The 15,104-nt window shown below is 46.3% G+C and overlaps 1 protein-coding gene across 15 annotated transcripts in view; it reads left to right on the top strand.

Annotated features, from left to right (window-relative positions):
* The window catches only part of NCAM1 (neural cell adhesion molecule 1), a 293,055-nt gene that overhangs the window by 220,024 nt on the left and 57,927 nt on the right, over nt 1-15,104 (top strand). For 13 of the 15 annotated variants that reach the window (XM_069468922.1, XM_069468920.1, XM_069468913.1 and 10 more), the window contains exons 2-7: nt 7,954-8,028; nt 9,780-9,998; nt 11,047-11,190; nt 11,579-11,716; nt 12,824-12,941; nt 13,378-13,547. The exons of the other annotated variants lie outside the window; for them this stretch is intronic. In XM_069468922.1, coding sequence (XP_069325023.1) covers nt 7,954-8,028; nt 9,780-9,998; nt 11,047-11,190; nt 11,579-11,716; nt 12,824-12,941; nt 13,378-13,547 — 864 coding nt within the window. The remainder of the gene's footprint in view (nt 1-7,953; nt 8,029-9,779; nt 9,999-11,046; nt 11,191-11,578; nt 11,717-12,823; nt 12,942-13,377; nt 13,548-15,104) is intronic. 15 annotated transcript variants of the gene reach the window in all.

The raw sequence follows: 15,104 nt of genomic DNA, 5'->3' as shown, positions 1-15,104 counted from the left end.
CTTTGTTACTAAATGACTCTTTAGCCTTGGCCACGACTCTGTTGAAGTAGAAGACGGAGAAGTCATAGATTATAATTAGACCAGGTTTCCCACCTCGTGGCACACACTCATGCCCGCAGCTGTGTGCTCCTCAGTGCCAGAGGCTGGGGAACATTCCTGCCCTCACCTGTCGTGGTCTGTGTGAGCCTGGCTAGTGCCCACTGGAAAAAGAGTTCACCCCTGGCCCAAAATCTAGCCCTTTTGAGGATCTATGGAGATACTTCTGACTTTTTGCTGCTTTGGAAAAAAAAAAAAAATGATGAAATCTTGAATGCGGCTTCTTTCCTTATGAGGCTCTAATAAAACTGTCAAACAAACAAATCAGCTCCTTTTCATCAGAGTCAGGCCAGATTCTCTCCAGCCTGTGAGCTTGATCTGTAGGTCTGGAACTTGCTGGCTCTTGCTACTGCCTCGTATCCATTTGAGTCCTTTCCTCTGACTACCCATAACGATGCTCCCGATTGCTCCTAGTAAGAACTGGGTACTTTTGGGGGAAGGGCATTGTGGTGGGACTGAGAGCCCGGGAACAGCATGATTCTATTACTTCTGAGCAGATTAACCAACATGTAGATTTTCTTGCCCTATAACCAGAAGCACAGGACATGCGTGACATGCAAATAGTCAGGTTTTCTAGCTTCTAGGTAGTTTGTGGGTACAGGAGCCATGGTTTGAAACCACTGACATGTTTCTATAAAACTAAACCATCTGATTTTTAGAATTGGACCTAATGAAATGCTAATTTGACCCAGGGAGTTCAGGAGGCCAAGAGAACCGAAGCCGTTATCTGGCTTAGCTCCGTGTTCCAATTTGAAGCGAGCCCCGTGGAAGTGAGCCAGTCCCCAATTATGCCTGGTTCTCAGCAGCTCATGTAATTTACTATGCTAAGAAATAGAGCATCCTATTTCTGGCAAGTTTGTTTTCGTTGTTTGGCCATGAGAGTTCCAGAGGAGACTGTTTAGGGTGATGGGATATAAGATAATCATGTAGGCCTCAGTTGTGCAGTGATGCTCAACATTTTTTCTTCCTTATTACAATATCACAGTATTAATTGTAATATCATATTGCATAGAAGCCCTATCACCTTCTCCAAACTCCGCCCCCCGCCCCCATCAGTCTGTTAGGAAGAGTTATGGGATTTGGGGAGGTTAAAGAGAATTTTCACCAGGACTACTTATTGCATGGCTTTTGTATAGGAAACAATACCCAGGATGGGTAGCTTTATTAAAATGGTAGATTTTGGGAACCTGCTTGGTATAGAAGTATAAAGAGCCCAGTCTCTCTCAAGTGAATTTGTTCATAGATGTCTGTATACTTTCTGCAACTTGTCTGTATGTTTTGTCTTTATACCAGGAAGCTCTGATCTCTCCATTCTAATGGCATAAGCGAATGAGCCGGCTACCTCCACCAAGAGTCATCTTTCCCTCCCCCTCCAGTCTCAAATTCTGTTTTCACACATCTGCTGTGTGCTAACGTTTCTGGGCAGGAAATTCCACAGCTTTCACGAGGGTGAAAGCTTCATTCTCTAGGCTGCCTTGTGACTGGGGGGAAAGCCAGGGGTCCAAGGTGCTCTGGGGACTTTACACAGAGGGTTTCCCGAGGGTTTGGTTATAAACTTATCTCAGTTGACTTGGAAACCTAGCTAAATTACTTTTGGGTATTCAGGTTTAAATGAGAATGAGATAGAATTCTGGGAATTTATACAGATGGGACCCCGGCTAGGCTGAACAGAGGACTGGCAGCCCCAGTATAACTTCTAGATAATTTCAGTTGCTGCTGTGAGCCAGCTTTAAGCATTGATGATGCTTTCAATGGCAATTAAAGTATTGCCATTATGATGCCATTTGACAGAAGCAGAAGCCAGAATCTTTAAGAATGCATTTTGAATAGTCCCTTTAAAATGGCATCTAACTTTTGGGTTAACATTGAAGAGTTGAACAGTCTACCTCATTGTCTTCTTCCACCCAGTTGCTGTCAACAGCAGCTTAAGCCAGAATTGTAGGACTCACATGTCAAGTATGGGTGAGACCCTTCTCTCATCCCTAGTAATTTTTTGGTTTTTCTCCCCCCAAATGAGATAAGTTTACTTATGTCTGGCTATTTCTTACAACAATATCAGTCTGACAAGTTGCATTATTCTATTAATACACACACAAATATTTATATAGGCTCTCGATGGATGTATCCATACAGACACACAGAGGTCAATACACACACACCTTAATAGATTTTGAACAAGTTGGATTCGTAGTACACAAAAAGTTCCTGATGTGTCATTCCCATTATAAGCATCATTGGGGATTTTGTTTGTTTGGGGGAGGGGGTGTGTGCGTGTGAAGTTCAGAGTACTACCATATGTATTGTCATTTAAAAAGAAAAACAGCAACAGCACAATGTGACCTTGTGTTTGGTACTTTATCTGCATTACCTTTCTAAATTATTTTAATATCCCTATGAGATGAATAGGGTCATTCTGTTCATTTACAGATGAGGAATGCAGGCTCTGAGATTCAGTTACAAAGTATCAGAGCTGGAATTTGGACCCAGTTCTCCCTGAGTCCTGAACCACAGCCCTCTCCCGAATGTTTATTATTATCCCCATTTTACAGACAAGAAAACTGAGGCCAAGGTGAAATGACTTGTCTAGAGCTCCCTGAATTATTGGATTTTGGCTCTGATTTAATTCAGTCTTTTGTATCTGCTGACTAGCCAATAAAATAAATTAATTTAGAGAGGAGAATTGGGCCACCTGACCACAAATTGGATCATTCTGGAAGGTTACTTTATTTTAAACCGTAAAAGGAAAACATTGCTCCCCTCAGTAATACTAACCAAAATAATTTCTTTGAGAAGGGTTGTTACTAAAGGTTAAGAAGAAGAATACGTAACATGTATTCAATGCTTATTATGTGCCCTATATATTTTTTTATTTGAGCATTTATTTTTTTCCAAAAAAATCCATGCAGAGAAAGAGAGAAAAAAAAAAGAGAGAGAAAGAAAGAGAAGAGTGCCTTGTGTATGTTAATTCATGTAGTCTTTCCAAAGCCCTATGAGGACGGTTCTGTTTTTCCCTATTTTACAGACGAGGCACTGAGAGGTTAAATAACTTGGCCAAAATCACAAATCTAGTAAGTGGTAGAGCTGAGATTCAAACTCAGCCGGTCTGTGCAGCGCCCTTGGCCGTCAGCACTCTGCAGTACTCCCAGGGTAGTTTCCATTTCAGTTTCACTGAGTTCTGCAGGCTCCGCAGTGAAGAGGCCCTTTCTTTTCCCTCGAGTGCTTTGCTAATAATGAGAGAAACTGTCGCAGGCAAGTGGGGAGGCCTCGGTTCTTATGCTCCTGGTCTGAACATCTGGGTTTCCCACAGGTATGGTCAAATGAAAGACACTGTAACATTCCGCGATATTTTCAAAAATTAAAAAAAAAAAAACCCGCTCCGTTAAAGTGGTTACATATAGCAATTTTTTAGGTTCCCTTCTAGAACAATAGCCAACAAAATAAATGTGTAGCTGTAACTCGATGCCTTTTTCAAAAGTTCTTAGCCATTATGAAATAGTTTCTAGAAGATCCCGTCAGCTCATGTATAGTCACTGACCGGATGAATCCACTGTAGTTCGCTCATCTCTTAAATTAGTGATCAGGGCGTCTTCCTCAGGTGTGCCTACATTGGCCCTGGGACCGCTGCAGGTCTAAAATCTGTCTTCCTCAGAAGCCAGTGTCTTTATAACCTCGTAACAAGAGAGTATTTTCAATTAGCCATGGGAGAGACCTTGGTTCACTTTCTGCTCTCAGCTCCTACCTCCTCAAGCACATTAGAATCTGAAAAGAAAACCAATAAAATTAAACTGCTGCAAGAAGTTGCTGATTCTAGTGAAATCTGTGAGCTCCTTTTTGAAATCATAACTGTTCTATTCTGTTGCTTTGCCTTAGCAAGATTCCCACCTCTTCTGATAAGTACCGTAGCACTTTTTATGAACTGAAATTTTAATTCACTTTTCTTCAGCAACTAAGACTTTATAGCCTATTTCTGCTCTGGATTGGGAGTTACGAAACTTCTATCTACACCTGAAGCCATTTGCTAATAGAGTTGGCATTCCTTTCAGAACGTCGTATCAACCAAAAAAAAAAAAAAAAAAGGGACATTTAAATAGAAGACACATTTTAAAATATATCGGTCTCCCACAGGGTTATTTTACTTCAGTGAGACAGGGAGAGGGGTATCATTTGGTTCTCAAAAGACAGAATCTTTTTTCTGTCTATTTACAAGGGATAGGATAGCATGGGAGAAAGGGCTGGGGCTTTGGACTCCTTTCAACTCTGGTTTAATCTTGACCCTACCGTCACCCTTACCTATGGCTGTAAGCGTCCCTTCTCCCAGCTGCAAAATAGAGGTTCTAATGCTACGATTATCTGCAAGCAAAGAGACCGGTTATAGCTAACAGGAGAGAAGTGATGGCAGCAACTTGAGGTGAGATTTTTGTACAAAGACTCTGCTCTTTCTAGCACACGATTTGGAAAGGGAGCATATGGTCACTATTAAATAATAGGGTATAATAAACCTATTCGGAGGCTGACAAAAAGTTTGCAGTAGTTGGGGAGTATAGAGGGAAGAGCTCGAGTCTTAGCATTAGATGATTTTTAGTCTTGCCTTTACTGCTGATTCGCTGAGGGACCCTGGGCAAGTCATTTCATTCCTCTGAGCCTCCAATTTTTTTCTTTTGTAAAATGGAGACAATAAAATTGGCCTTTTGATCTCTCAGAATGGTTGTGAGCATCAGGTGAAATAATGAAGTGTGGTTTGTAAACCGAAACGTGTAAACCAGCTGCAAACGAGGCCATGGGGGATGAGTACTTATTGGAGGCCTTGGAGGTACTGGGTGGGGAGCCTCTCTGACCTGCCCGGGAGCCTCCCCAGGTCCAGACACCTAGGTTAATAAGCGTGGGTCTTTGGATGCAGCCAAGATGAGCAGTGTTTATGCAAGGAGTGTTTATGGAAAGCAGGAGATGAGATACTTTATCTGGGAGAAATGTTGTCACAACTTTCTTTAAAGGTATGAGTTATGCGTGGTGAGGAAATTTCACTTATATGTGCAACTGGAGAAAGGTGAAAGTTGAGGTGGGAATTTTTACTGGAAACAGTCAAAGCAGTAATAGAGAAGAAAGGGAAGGACGACAAGAAGTAGAGGGGAAGAGTTTTGAGTTTGGAGCCAGATTTCCACTTACTGTCATTCAACCTAATATTTCAGGGTTTTGCATTTGGGGAGGGATCAGCCGTTGTGCCTTTGCAGTGGGAAACACCCCAGCACTGATGCCCAGAGAGTCCGGGGTCCCTCCGGCCCGGCTTTGTCTCTGGTGTCTTGCAGGAGGATTCACTATCTTTTCCGTGTGTGCAAAAGGCCAGGAGTCTAAAAGAAGGTTTCTCTCCTTTAAAAAAACTTCTATGATGATAAATGTTTGTGGGGGATCCCATTAAGCTGGGAATTCCTTTGAAATTCTCATTTCTCTTTTCTCCCCATGGCCCAAAGATAGATCCTGGCCACATTTGGGTATGAAACTTCTCAGCCTGGCTGTGTTCTCCGGCCCCCTGAGAGTCATGTTCTGTTTGAAAAGAGCTGAGCAAATGAAGGCTGTTTTTTCACTCGGGACCAGAATATCCTCCTCCGGGCAAGAAGGGCTGATGCGAGAGTAACTGGATCCACATGTTGACGCCGGCGCTAATGCTCAGCACATGGCCCAGGGAGCTCCTCAGGAGGGGTCTGCCTCGCATTCTCTAAAGAATGCCCCAGTAAACTCCAGAAAAGTCCGTGACTTAGGTGACCATGACATAGGCACAGCTTCTGGGCATCATAGGCCTGTCGTTCCGGTTGAATGTGAGCCACAGATGGCAATAGAAAAGGCCCTGGCTGGCCTTAGGGTGGACGGCACTGGCCTGTAGCCGTCTTTGTAAGGCCCTGGGCTCCCCCAGATACCACGGTTCTTATCAGCGCTGGGCGTGCTCTGTTCTGTTAAGGGATGGCGAATCCAAGGGTTGGTGCTCAGATCCCAGACTGAGTGTTGCACGGAATGGAAACGTTTTACCCTCTGCACAGGGGCAGCGGTGCACACTGGAACGCACACCTACCTGTGAGCTAGCAGGCCTGGGCTCTGGGGCCAGTGTGGCCCTAATTAGAAGTGACCTCTTCCTCATTTGGAAAGTGAGGAGGCAGGACATGATGGCATCTGAACCCCCCTCACCCCGTCCCCCTGGGGCTCTCACAGTATGGAACTCAGTGGCACCTAAACTCGATGTGGAGGAGAATGAGGGGAGAAAGCAGTCCCAGCCGGTCACACCTGCACGGTGGACGTGGCCGCCAGGACCCTCACCAGCATCGTATTCTAGTGCAGCTCTGTGTGCCGCGGGCCAAGTTCAGGAAACTGCTCTCAGGCCACACTTCAGTCCTGAGCCCTGAATGAGTCAGCGGCAGCAGTCCCAGGAGGGAGAGACTGGCTGCCCCTGGACGACAACATTTCTTCCAAACCCCAGCATTGGGAAGTCAGTGCCCGCCCCGATTATCCTCAGAGAGCAGAGCTTGGCATCCTCGCCCTGCCTCTGCCCCTTGCCCCAGTCCTCCCCAAACCCCCACTCCTGCTGTCCCCACCCCATCACGCCTTCCTCTCTGCAGCCTCTGCTGGGTTTTTCCATGACCTGCCTTGTCTGTGGGTGGGACGGTTAGGAATGCTGCATCCCCAGTAGCAGGGCACCGCCCCCATGCACCCCCTTCCTGGCCCTAGGCAGGCCCTTTGATCGCTATAGTCCACCGAGCGCAACTGTAGCCTCTTCATCAAATGAGCGCAGAGCGAGACCAGCAGCAGCTCTGCCTGCAAGTCAGTCGCCATGGCAACCAGCATTCCCTTCATTCTACTGTGAAAAGAAAATGGCTGTTGGAAGGATGTGCTCACTGAATCTCTATTCCCCGGCCTGTGTTGTTCAGGCCCCTCCTTCTTATTGGCCTTAAGAAGCTCCATGCATTGAACCAAATGTCTGTTGGCCTTTAGATTTTGGATTTACTGTACTTAAGAGGAAGACAGGCAGAAGGAAGTTGAATTCGAATGAATAAAGCATATTTTCTACCGTAAAACTATATTTTCATGAGGAATGGTTATCTGCTCCAAGCAGATAAATGAGGAGCAGATGAACACAGGAATCTGTGCGATCTGGTGCAATGTATTTTGTCTTATCAGTGCGACGGAATGGCAGCGTGTAGATATTCAAAGAAAAATTCAGAAAAATTAGCCAAGGGCTAAGGGGAATTCTGCAAGGCAGAGACTATAGGATTTCAGAAGAGTATCTGACTGATTGAGGTGATGACGTTTGATGTTGTCTCCTGTTATGGAGACAGGAGCCAGGGAAGGTGAACATTTACTCTTAACCATCCCCTGCCTGAATCAGTGTGACTCTCCATAGGGATTAAGCATGGCGGCATCGGGAATTGGTGAGAGACCCCTGAGCTTGATTCTGAAGTGTCAGGCTTCCTGCTCTTGACACAGCCGTGGGGACACTTCAGATTGACATCCAAAAGGAACTGGTTGGGCTGCTATTTCTGGGAACTCCAGAGGGTGGCTGTTTGGAGCAGGACCATAAGCCTTCTCAAAGGGCCAGAAACACATTTAGGGCAGACATCACTCCGAATCTCCCAGGGGGCCTGCACTTTCTGATAGTGGATGGCAATCCCAGAGAGGAAGGAATGGTCTGGGCTGTGTCTGCTCCTGGCTGCAGTGTGAGGACACTTTCGTGATGACAAGTTCTCCAAACCCAAATAACCCCCTCCCTTCATTCTTTCTTAAAGTGAGCCAAGGGACCCTGCTGTTGAATGAAAGTTCTGGGTTTCGTTCTCTAAAATTCGAGTGTATGTTTGAACTGGACTTTGTCTTTTTCAGTTTCTCTGCAAGTGGATATTGTTCCCAGCCAAGGGGAAATCAGCGTTGGAGAGTCCAAATTCTTCTTATGCCAAGGCAAGTGCCCTCAGCCTCGCTGCATTTTAGAATTTGCTTCAGAGATTCATCAGACAGAGCAGGAGCCAGTGGGCCATGGGTGCCGGGCTGATCACACCCCACCTAGAATTCTGGCCATTGCTCTGCTGCAGGGTCAGTAGTGTGGCCACTCACGAGCCAGGCCAGCTCTCAGGCCCTTTTCCTTCCCCTCACAAAGGCTGCCCCAGAATAGTGAAATGTGTCATCCAGACTTCAGCTTGACAGTGGAAGAGGCTCAGAGTTTTCTTAGGAAAATCAGCACAACTCCCAGAATCTTGAATCATCCCAGATGTGCTGCTCTGTAAACACCCAGAGTTCTATAAGTGACAATGGAGAATAGCACTGGCTCAGAAATAATGCTGTGGGTCAGTCTAAGGCTTATTTCTTAGAATCACCCAGAGCCTGAAAATCTAAGGAGGTCTAAAACTTGCCTGAAAGTAAATTGAATACTGGCATGTTATTTATTGTAAGTACACATATCCTGCATTTTCCAGATCTATTGTGAATACCAGTATTCTGTCCCAGGGTCCCCACCAAAGAGTTCTGGGATATGTCAGACCTGGCGTCCTTGTTTTTTGTTTAAAAAATATGCCCTATTTCCACGGCTCAGATAATTATCAGGAAATGTCCTGGGGTGGAAAGGGCCTCAAAGTAAGGCTCAGATTCTCTGTATGTGACATGCCTGGGATTCAGAACATGGAAGGACCAGGAAAGAGCTGAGCTAGGTGTAAACTGTGACATTTAGCAAACAGCTTTTGGCGGGGAGGGGCCCTTAAATGCGATCATGATTTGCGTCAGATGAGGTGGCTTGTGGCCGCCGGATGTGTTCACTCCAGCTCTGCCTTCATTATCGCAATTTCAATGATCTGGAGATGCAGCCGTGGAGCCCACAGCACATCTTGCAAATAGCGATATTTATTGAAAACATGATGGGCCCTGAAAGGCAGGCTGCTTCATTTCCATACTAAGCATCTGTGCAGGGCTGGGTGTCGCAAGCTGGGCAGGGCACCATGCAAAGAGGCAGGGTGCAGCCAGGTCCACTGGGTCTGAGAGCCCTTTACCCTGTTCCAGCTCTGTGTCTGGGGTGCTCTGCAGCTGCAGACGGCTCCTCATGGGTGCCTGGGGAAGGGAGGCCTGGCCGACTCTGGCTACCTTCCCTACAGCGTGGAAGGAGATGAATTTGTCTGAGGCAGGGGTGCTGAAATGCCAGTTACGCCAGTTTGTGCAGGCAGATGCTAGAATAAAGGTGGTTGGAATCTGCACTGCTACACTAGCCAGTATCTCATCTTCAGCTCAGGACACCATAATCTAAGCCTTTGAAAACAAGATGATCAGTCGGCTCAGAGCAGCTGGGCCCCTGGGCGCAGATCCTAGATATACTAACTCCCTTCGTTACCCGCTCTGTGAGGCACATAAGTTCCAGCAGACAGTAGGTCCTGAACAAGTATCTCTTCTCTTCCCTCGCTAAGGATAGGACCATGATAAAAAAAAAAAAAAATCAGTACAAGTGGTTGTTGAGTTCTTTCCAACTATTGCAAGAAGTGTTATGTATATAATAGTTACACATAGAAGCCAAGAAGGACTACATACTGTTCTAACATAAATGGTCACCCCTCCTTGATGTTGAAACCTTGGTTGATCTCTTGTTCAGTTACTCTTACTGAGTCCCCCACTCTGGAAGGCACTTAGTCCTTTCAACTTCGGTAGTTTAAAAATAACTTCTTCCTCCTTAGTGGCAGGAGATGCCAAAGATAAAGACATCTCCTGGTTCTCCCCCAACGGAGAAAAGCTCACCCCGAACCAGCAGCGGATCTCAGTGGTGTGGAACGACGACTCTTCCTCCACCCTCACCATCTACAACGCCAACATCGACGACGCCGGCATTTACAAGTGTGTGGTCACTGGCGAGGATGGCAGTGAGTCAGAGGCCACCGTCAACGTGAAGATCTTCCGTAAGAGCCTCCTTCTTCTCCTTCTATGTTCTGTGTCCTCTCCTTGACAAGGAGACACGTGGGTCATAGGAAGGGTGAGATGGCAACAGAAGACCAGCGGAGAGCCTCGCAGGTCCCTTCCTCTCTCCCTGAGTCCTTTCTGACCTAGCTCAGAGCCCCAGTACATTCTTAAACGATGCTTGGCCAACTCAGAACTCACAACCCTGGTTCACACTGGTCACAGCTACCCCCCAGAGGCCACCAGTCTCTAAATTCAAGTTACACAGTTCACAGAGGTCTGTTAGGGGTTCCTCTGTCCCTTCCCCAAGTGTTGACTGAGCTTATACAATTCCCTTCTTCTTTCGCTCTGCCCTGCCCAAAGGCTCAGTGGGGTGGAGGGTTATTATTTGAACACTCTTTGCCACTGAGAGCAGGGGTTTCCCATTGCCACTGAAACCCCGTCTGGAGGTGGCATCTCATTACCTTGTTACCACGCATGTGTCCCATTGGTCAGAGTAATGGTGGGCAACAGCTAATGGAACAGTATTGGTTGCCACTATGTGTATTGCCACTAAGCGTGATTTTCCTATGATCTTTTCTTCAGCATTCTCTATTCCGTAGGGAAGTTGGGGTGGGGCTGGGGGTAGGGGTCCAAGTGGGAGACAAAAAAAGGACTGATGACTGCTACTACTCATTGCAGAACAGGTGTTCTCCCAATTCATTCTACCTGGGCATTGCGTTTCACTGGCATTGTCCCTCAGGGCAGGGACCCCATGGGGCAGTGACCCCTTGGTAAAGACACACCTTTCTTCCTATAGACCCTTTTCTGCACAAAGTGTGATAAATTTAGCACTCAGTGAGTAGATATTGGCTGTCGAGTATTGATAATGTATTCCCCTGCTTATGCCAGCAGCTCCACTTGGCATTTATGGCCAGGTTCCCCTCTTGTACAACTGTATATCAGGATCAAACTTGCCCGGTACTCAAGTTGAGGTAGCATGGCTCTAGTAGAAAAGGATCTTTGTGGGAGAACCAGCCGTTTTCCCTCATTCTTCTGTTCATTTTCCAGAGAAGCTCATGTTCAAGAATGCACCAACCCCACAAGAGTTCAGGGAGGGGGAAGATGCTGTGATCGTGTGCGATGTGGTCAGCTCCCTCCCGCCAACCATCATCTGGAAACACAAAGGCCGAGATGTCGTCCTAAAAAAAGATGGTGAGACCCAAATCTCCCGGCAGCCGCCTTTGCCCTGGGCCACCAAGTTCCTTAGTTTCTCTACCTCTACCAGCACTTGAGACATTCCAGTCCAGACTCAGATTCAGGGGTACCAGAACCTGCATGCAGTTTCCAAGTCCTGAATGGAAATATGTCTATAGTTGGTAAATTCAGACACTTGATTTCCTCTTCAAAGCAAAAGACAAGTTTCCAGTAGACTTTTGTTCCTGGCTGTGTTTCAGAGCCAGGAACTCATTTTCTTGTTTCAGCTTACAACCCCACCCCTTGGGCTGAAGTTAGGGAGAAGGAAAGAGGCTGGGCTAACTGCCAGCAGATACCAGCGTTCTCTGACTGATCCTTGGGTGAACCCGCCTCTTGTCTCTTCTAGTCCGATTCATAGTCCTGTCCAACAACTACCTGCAGATCCGAGGCATCAAGAAAACAGATGAGGGCACTTACCGCTGTGAGGGCAGGATCCTGGCGCGGGGGGAGATCAACTTCAAGGACATTCAGGTCGTTGTGAATGGTGAGGAGATCCGTTCTTCCTGCTCTCTGCCTGCATTGCTACAACCTTGGTTTCCCAAAGCCATTCTCTTTAATGCCTCTTTGATCTATAAAATAAATCCTATCCTGACTCATTCATCCATCTCAGCCGAATCCCCTTCCCACCATAACCTGGGGATGGGGATTTTTTGTTTGTTTTTTTAAAAATACACTTGCCTTTTGGATCGCCCCTCAACATGGGGGCTTTTCCTGCAGTGACTGAATGTCCTTCACTGTTTTGCAGCACTGGAAACTTTCCCCACTCTTACTGATAAATTCTTCTTCCCCCTCATTGTCCTTGGTGTCACTGTAATCGCGAAGTTAGTCCCCTGTTCAATGTTCAAACGAAGCATTATAATCAATTCAGGCCTCAGAAGAGTCAGAATCATGGTCCGTGGGCTTATTAATCTTAATTTGCAGTGTCAAATAAACACACCCATGGAATCGATCTGACATTTACAAGATGTTTACAGGAAATTATAATGTCAGTCCTAAGAAAATAAGTAAATCATGGTTGAATTGTTTTGACTATTGATACATAATTTTTTTTGCCAAACTCTCCCCCTCTCATTCCTTTGGTAAAAAACAGTTTGTGCACAAGGTTGTTTATGACAATCCCAGAGAAATGTCACTCTTTAGGGAGCTGGTGCATCTCCAATTGGCATTAACCATCTAACCACCAAGAGCAGTAGTTTCCAACTTTTTCCAGTATCAAGAGCCCCTTTTTAGCATCAAGTTCCACTGACCTTTGTAGTTATTATATTTTATATGCATTGATTGAGAAAATGTATAATGAAAAATAGCTGCTGTAAATCAAATACAGTTTTATCATGAGTAAAATGTATCATTATAGCTTCTCAACTTTTGGAAAACAAGAATGCATGTCTGTGGGAGAATCGCCTATTCACTACAGTAGTTGTTTAATACGCACATGAACTTAGATTATTTACACTGACTCTGCAGCCGCCTGGGACCCTCGACTCACAGGCTGAGACCCCCTGACCTGAGGTCCCCTGAAGGTGTCTCCTCTCCAGTCCTTTGCGTTCTTCCAAGTTTTCACAACCACACCTGACACCCTTCTTTCCTTCAGTGCCACCCACCGTGCAGGCCAGGCAGAACATCGTGAATGCCACTGCCAACCTCGGACAGTCCGTCACCCTGGTGTGCGATGCTGACGGCTTCCCAGAGCCCACCATGAGCTGGACAAAGTAAGAAACTGGCTCATGCCTTTTATCATGGCCTGGAAAAGAGGGCATCACAGGGTCTGCTCCATGCTGGCATTTTAGCAGATTACATGTAGACTTCTTGGGAATGTCAGCTGCAGGTGAAGAATGGATTCTTTCTGTGAGGCTCTCTTGCCTTGTGCATTGGATTGTTCCTTCATTTTCAGTCTTGCAGGGGCAGAACCAGAGGGTGTGGCCTTGGGGTAGGGAGGGCTCTTTGAAACCTTCATGTTGTATAGTTTAAAGCCCTTGGGTAGAGTCCCAAGACTGAGTAGAAAATAAAAGGTATATGGGGAAGTACAGCCTGGTGTCTTAATGTTTTGTGACACCAAGTTGTCAGCATTCCCTGGAAAGTAATTACAAATAAACATCTTAACTCTGTGGTCAAAATCATGCTCCTTTGCATTTCTTTACCCTGCAGGGATGGAGAACAGATAGAGAATGAGGAAGACGATGAGAAGTACATCTTCAGCGACGACAGCTCTGAGCTGACCATCAGGAAGGTGGATAAGAGTGACGAGGCCGAGTACGTCTGCATTGCTGAGAACAAGGCTGGAGAGCAGGATGCGTCCATCCACCTCAAAGTCTTTGGTAAGGCCGAGGTCACGGCTCTGCCACAGTTCTTCTCACACCACGCACTTGACCCATCGGCAAGACCCGGTTCACGCCACCTTGGGAGGTATCCCAAATGCGACCATTTCTCACCGGCTCCACCACCTGAGCCCTAGTCCAGGCCACTGTCACCCTCACCTGGACAGTAGGACGGTCTCCCTGCTGGTCTCCCTGCATTCCCTGTCGGTCCCCTTCATTTCCTTCTACTCATGGTAGCCAGAATGGCCTAAGTGCCACTCGTCTGTTTAAAATCCCCCAGCGGCTTCCTCTTGCAGCCAGAATGGAATCCAGACTCCCTACCAGAGCCTACAAGTCCAAACCTTCCTCTGTAGCCTGGTCTCTCCCTCACTGTGCTCCACATTTAGATCTCTCCAACTACATAGGCCTTCTTTGTGTCCCTCAGACACACCGAGCCTGCTCCCTGTCTCAGGTACGTTGCACTTGCTATTTCATCTGCTTGGAATATCATTCCTCAGATCCCTCCAAGCCACCTTCTTGAGCCATCATTCAGATCTCAACCCAAACCCACCTTCTCGAGGATTTCTGCCCCCACTGCCCTGGCCAGTACAGCTGCCCCATCCCCGCACCCACCCACCTCCACTCATCTCTCTCACAGCTCTTACCGGAGGTCTATTGAACTTGTCAGAACCTGAATTAATCCCACCTACAAAGCTGTTTGGGGAATTGTTCATCTTTCACCTCCACTAGTGTGTAAACTCCAAGATGGCGGAACACTGGCTGTCTTGTACTTCGCTGCTTCCCGGACTCTAAACAGCACCGGATCTGTAATAGGCCCTTGGTAAACACAGTGTCCGACTGGCTGGCTGCCACGCCTCCTCTGCGTCCTTCTCCGGCCCGTGTGAAGCAGTGTCATAGGACATCGTGTAAAGAGCCCCCCGCATCTCTACTCACTCTATCTTCATACACTCAGGAAACATTCATTTCTTTCAGAACAGAAATGCATTTTGACCTGCCTTGAAAAAAGGGCATTTGTTGCAGAGAAATGTTTAACCTAGTGGCTCTCAATTCTCTCTTCACATCTGTTTAAAAAACACAGAGAAGCTGGTCCCCTGTAGAAGGTGCTTCTAGAGTACAAATGCCTGAGGGGCTGCTCTGGTTGGTGGAGCTCCCAGGTAGTTACAACATGCATCTGGGAACCAGGGTGGAGCCCTGTTTGTTTAGCCTGATCAGGAGAACCATTTGTAAACACAGACCTTTGAAAATCAATGTTCATGTGCAAATGACCTGCTATTTATTCCATGATGATCACTGGGTTTAGAAACAGGTTATCCATTTGGTTGAAGTTACTTGTATAATATGTACTTGAGAGCGAATGCTAAACTTTTTGAAAAATATTCTTGAGAGTATTTTCTCACTGAGATTTTATTAAGTTTTTCCATATTATAGAAAAATACAGATGCATTTATTAATTTATCCCTTCATTTAATAAATATTTATTGGACACCGTTGTTGGTAGATAGAGGGGCTACAGAGATGAGTAGGGATATGGTCCCTTGAGCCTGAGAAGCACAAAGA

This window comes from Eulemur rufifrons, chromosome 6 (genome assembly GCF_041146395.1).
Source record: "Eulemur rufifrons isolate Redbay chromosome 6, OSU_ERuf_1, whole genome shotgun sequence".
Classification (NCBI taxonomy): domain Eukaryota; kingdom Metazoa; phylum Chordata; class Mammalia; order Primates; family Lemuridae; genus Eulemur; species Eulemur rufifrons.
This window is presented reverse-complemented; position numbering and strand designations above follow the sequence as displayed.